General features: G+C 40.1%; 1 protein-coding gene across 1 annotated transcript in view; it reads left to right on the forward strand.

Annotated features, from left to right (window-relative positions):
* The window catches only part of Abcb5 (ATP binding cassette subfamily B member 5), a 103,835-nt gene extending 98,758 nt beyond the window's left edge, over positions 1-5,077 (forward strand). Inside the window, 2 exon segments of the mRNA XM_074057934.1 lie at positions 3,330-3,476; positions 4,880-5,077. Of these exon segments, the coding sequence (XP_073914035.1) occupies positions 3,330-3,476; positions 4,880-5,077 (345 nt within the window).
* Positions 5,078-6,000: the final 923 nt, after the last annotated feature.

Consider the following 6,000-nt stretch of genomic DNA (forward strand, 5'->3'; position numbering starts at 1 on the left):
GATGGTGATTCTAGGGTTTCAGAGTAGCCACAAGGTGCCCAGCACTGTTCCTGACTTCAGCAGGGTAGTTCAGAGCAACCATTATGCTGGCAAGCATGGAAAGGGTGTGACACTCAGAAACATGTCACAGCTCTAACCTAGGTGTTTGGGAAGAAAACTCAAAGTGAACCTTGTGATTGGTTGTACTTTCTTCAGTTACAATTAATTTTCTAAAGCAAATAGATGGAGCTCATCATCCCCTCCAAATCAAAGGCCATACTGTCAATGTGAAAATGGTGGAGCAAAATTCAGAAAGATAGGTTCAGCATTCCAGTAACACTCAATAAGACAAAAATACTTATCTATATGTAAAGAGAACAAAGATAACAACACATCGATACATCTTAATCCTCTTCAAGAATTACGTGGCAAATTAAAGGAGTTGCCACACTTTTCCTTTCTGAGGATTTATATACGGTTACTTCAAACTCTGTGGGATTGATTGATCCATCTGCCATGTTCTGCTCACTCAGAATTTGTACTTCCTGTCTTCATTCCCCCATCAAAACAGTCATGAATTTATTCACTCAACACACAACTATTGAGCCTTGTTCTTTGCAAATCACTAAGCTATTATTTAGAGAAGAAAACAAAAGCAAATAAAATATAGCTCTACATGGTTCAAGTGAACACAGACCAACACATACACAAATCATTTTAACATACAAAGAGTATAAACAAACGACTGTCTGAGCTCAGGGGAGATTGGTCACTTCTGGTTGGGGGCTTAGAGGCCTTTAGAGAATAGAGGTGTCCTGAAAATTGATCAAGTAGAGTTTTGGCAAGCAAGGGTATAATGAGACAGTTGCCATAATGAAGCCATGGGTACATCTGAGCAAAACTAGAGACAGAAACTGCTAATGTGTTCATGGAATGAGAAGCCTGCCAGGGGTAGCGGCTGTAATTCCAGCACTTAGGGGCCTGACACAGGTGGACTGAGGCCAGTCTGAGCTGTGTTTCCAGATCCTGTCTCAAAACAAATGACAAAAAGAGACAACAAAAAAAAGTAGAATTGCCAGGACTTGTGGCTCAAGATTGTAGAGATGATCAAGGAGATGCTCACTATTCCTGGCAGCCTGTTGGAATGAAACACAGGCAGTGATGGGAGTACAATAAAGGGAAGCTGGGAGAAAACCACACCGAGGGTGTTACTCTAAACCGAGTCTTGAGGGTTTTAGGTGTTGGGGAAAATCTTTAAATTCTAGAGCATAAGGCAGAGTGAAAAATTGAGAAGAGGTCAAATTATGAGTGAGAACTGAATATGAAGGTCTTGATAAGCCAAGATAAAAAGTTTGACTTTGTCTTGTTAGAAAGAGAAAGCTACTATACATTTTTAGACAGACAAATGACATGATCAAAATATATATATATATATTTTTTTTTTTTTCAAGACAGGATCTTGTTAGGTCCAGGTTGGCCTCTGCCTCCCAAGTGCTGGAATTACAAGCATGCACTACCATGTCCAGAGATCAAATTTTTATTTTTTGGGACAATATTGGGATTTGAACACAGGTCCCCACATTTATTAGGCAGGCACTCTACCACTTGAGCCACTCTGACAGCCCAAATTTTTAAAGGAAAAAAAAAAAAAACCTGTTGAAAGTAGCCTTTTGGAGGCTCACAGGTTCCAAACCAGTGTGGCCTGCATAGTGAGATCCCATCTCACAAAAAAAAAAAAAAATGGGGGGAGGGGTGGAAGGCCAGACCCAGGGGCCCCTGTCATCCCAACTACTGGGGAGGTAGAAATCAGAAGAATCATGGCTTAAGTCTAACCTGGGCAAAAAGTTAGCAAGACCCCATCTCAACCAATAAGCTGGGCATAGTGGTATACATCTTTGATCCCAGCTGTAAACAAGGCCAAAGGTAGGAGGATCATGGTTTGAGGCTAGTCCTAGGCAAAAATGTGTGGTCCTATCCAAAAAAAAATAGCTAAAGCTAAAGGACTGGGGCCAGGGGGGACAGGGGGGAGAGGAAGAGTTAGCTCAAGTGTTGAAGTTCCTGCCAAGCAAGCAGGAGGCCCTCAGTTCAAACCCCAGGACTGCAAAAAAAAAAAATCTTTTGTTTGCAGAGATTGACACTAAAGCATCAAGACCTAGTGCCTTACAGCAGTCTAACAGACTGGATGACAGACAGACAGGTCCACATTTTCTTCTCCCTAGGTCTTAACACTGCCCTCTGGCATTCTCAGATACATCACAGAGGAGATGATAACAGCTGTGTCCTCTATAGAGCATCACTTCAGAAAAGACACTTTTACCAGTGTTGGTAATTCTGACACCTACTGTTTGATATAAAGCAAAAAACTATGCTTTCAGATGAAAAGTAAACTTTGAGATAAACTGCTTCATCATTAGGACACCTCCTGAAGGCATTCAGATGAGGAAGGAAAGGCCATTGTCGCTTCTCTGGTAACTAAAACAAAATGGTCATACATGGATCACATGCAGTGCCTTCTGTGGGAGGCTGCTACACTTCACACACTTGGACTTGCTTTCTCAGAGCAGCCGATCCATCAAGACATTCTTGCCTGGGCACCAAGGGCAGGTGTTCTTAGACCACTGCCAAGAGCTGCTAGAACATAGTCAAGAGGGAAGCAAAGTCAATTAGACAATTTAGAGAATGTGCAGGAACCTGTTTACTCCCACTGAACTGACCAGGCATGACCAGGGGACTATAATGGCTTCTGGATGAGTGAAATTTCCTTCACACTTCTATGGAAAGCAGCACTAAAGTAAAGGGTTGTTAGTAAGTAGGGGAACCCTGAAAACACTGTGAGGTACTGAGCATCATCATAAGTGCTTGGTGGCCTGAAAAAGTGGGCTGTTTCAAGAAGCCAGCTTAATTGACTTCCAAGAAAACACATGCCCACTGAGAACCACATCCTGGCATCAAGGGGGTTACAGGGCCAAAATTAAGGAATGTGATGATTCCCTGTTGTGTCCAAATACTTTGAATTTTTTTGACCTAAAAACAGAACATAATATAACTTAATGAAAAAGGATTTGTGTTTACTGGGAACTTTTTCTTGCCCATAATTTTTTTTTCTTGTGCTTTATTTAATTGGAAAAATTCCCTTGTAGAAGCATAATGGCAAAGGTCTGTGGTTTGGGATCATACTGGGTATGCAAACGAGATGGTAGAGTTTATTGCTCATTAGCATTTATTTGCGACAAAGGCCAGGAATAGATTCCAGTACTTGTTAGGACATAAATTTTCAAGAGTAGCAAAATTTGAGCTATTTGAGCAACCATGGTTGCCTTGCTAATTTAATAATCATGCTCCCGTAACAGAAATATAACACACAAGTTGGACTGAAAGGAGTGCAGCTTTCTGGCAGCCAGAAACAAAGACTAGCTATTGCAAGGGCTCTTCTCCAGAAGCCAAAAATTTTACCGTTGGTTGAGGACACTTCAGCCCTTGACAATGAGAGTGAAAAGGTAACATTTCCTCTTCTTCCATCTCAAGTGCGATACAAACAGGAGCTGGTCATGGAAGACCAAGATCAGCTTGGGGAAAGAAAGTCTAGGAAAGAGCTGTGATCATAGGGACCTCACTTCTAATTAAGTCCTTTAAAAAACAGTCAGTGGTGGGAAGGTGGGAGAGAGATGGGTCAGAGGACATCTCATCATGTTCTGGAAAGATCTCTCACTTGAATTTGTCTCATTATCAAATGGGCCCAGTTCTTGAAATGTTTCTACAGTCAAGGAAAGAGCCCATATTTCTTTTCTGTTTTATTATTGTCCCAGTGATGCTAAACAAATTAGTAAGGTAATCCACGTGCGAAAAGCATAACCTGAACTGCAACATCAGAGCCACTAGTTAGTTATTCCACCTTCTCCAGACTACTAGTTGGTATGGTTGGAGCAGGAAACAGGAAGTGAAGGAATATAGGACAATATTCCTGCACCTCAAGCCCATGCCAATGTCCAGCTGTGCTTGTCCTTGTCTACTTGTCATCTCTTGTACATCATAGGCTCTTCTTTAGTCAATGAACATTGGTTAAATTAATGATAATCGTTAATAGTTATTAACTGTTGTTATATGCTAGCACCTCAATCCTCACACCAACTTCATGAACTCACTTCTTTTGTTAGAATGTTCATTTTACAAATCAGCACTTTAAAGTGCAGAAAGGTTAAGAAGTTTCCCTATATTCTGATGGAGGATGTCTGACCTAAGAGCCCAGACAGTTGAGCCACACGTGATTGCTATTTGTAGATGATTACCATTCTTGAATTCCAAAGAGACAGTGTGCTATGAATGAGGAAAACATAACTTTGAGAGTTAAACCTATCTGGGTTTGACTCCAGTTACTAGAAGTATGGCTTAGTTAAGTGACCAGGACTCTTCCAACCACAGTTCATCTATCAAGAAAATGAAAATACTGGTTCCTTATGAAGTTATTGCAAGATTTATTGAAGTTATTCCAACGCTGGAACATTTATAAGTTGCAAAGGTATTGTTTTTCACCTACTACTCTTATTACATCTGTGTAGCACTATAACCTCATTGTTAGCAGAGAGGAAACGAAAGGAATATAACAAGACAATTTTACTTACATACAGAATCACTACTTCCCAGCTTTGAGTTTAGAACTATTTGCATACTCCCATTTCTCTTTCATTCATTGTCACACATGCTTTTCCAACAGAAAGTTGTATTTAATGTATCTATAATTACCTTTTCTAGATTACTATTGAGTAGGGTGAATATTTTATAAAGTAGGGTAGTTCCTTTGGGAATAAGCAAATGAAACCAAGAATGTTATTGGTTTACCTGACTTAGGCACAGCTGTTAACCTGTGACCCAAACTGGCCCTCACAGGTCCTTCTTCTTCCAGGTGGTTCAGCAGGCCCTACCTAAAGCCCGGAGAGGGAGGACATGCCTGGTGGTGGCTCACAGACTCTCCACAATACAGAATGCAGATCTCATTGTGGTTCTGCACAATGGAAAAATAAAGGAACAGGGAACTCACCGGGAACTGCTGAGAAATGGAGACAAATACTTTAGATCAGTAAATGCACAGTCAGTGCACTGATGCTGTTGGTTGGCACGGGGTTTGACCTTTGTGTAATACAAAGAGTACTGAGTAATTTCTTGGCTTGCTTTGATCTCTTTTATTGTATATATCAGTATCGAGAATCATGCTACCCAAGTACAGACATGTTCTGTTCACACATCTTCCCCTTCAGATTTTTAAAAGGAAACAAGAACTTTGCTAAATTCACAAGAGCAAGGTAATGCCTGTACCCTTCAGTTTATAAAAATGTTCTAACACATTTGCTTGTAAAGCAGTTTCCTGCAAAGTGAATGCAGTTCTCCCATCATCAACTTCTGCTATAAAATTGGAACTATGTTCCCAGAGGGAAAATTATCCAGTTAAGTAGGTTGAAAGGTTTTAGCACAGAGAATAAGAGGTAGTTGGACCTGTGGTGTAACAGGGAGGCCATCTTTAACGTGGAACGTCAAAGATTTGCAACCCATGACAGAGTACTTTGTGTTCATTCCTTTTCTCAGATCATAGGAATTGCCCTCATCTTTCTCTCAACATTTCACTCAATTAATATCCATTATTTCCTAAAATTCCATTTTATGCCTTTATGGGAACAAGGGGTTTGGAGAGTATTGCAATATACAATTTCTGGCAGAGTTAAGGCTACAGCCGACTTCACCAGTAAGTGAAACACCTCACATGATCCATCCTGAAGATTCTGTGATTCTAGGCTTTGGGTTTGGCAGAATAGAGCCCAGAATAGGTCTATCTGGGTAAGAACATGCACTAACTTAAAATAAAAGCTACTTTTATTGTGGGTGAAAAATTGAAAATGCATTTCTCTATTATTAATCAAGTAATGTGTCTAAATGTATGTATCCTTTGTTGTATGTAATATACATATGATTTACAAATTCTATATAAATAACAATATTAGCAAACTTAGTCATGTTTTCCACTTATTTAAA

This window comes from Castor canadensis, chromosome 2, assembly GCF_047511655.1.
Source record: "Castor canadensis chromosome 2, mCasCan1.hap1v2, whole genome shotgun sequence".
Lineage (NCBI taxonomy): Eukaryota > Metazoa > Chordata > Mammalia > Rodentia > Castoridae > Castor > Castor canadensis.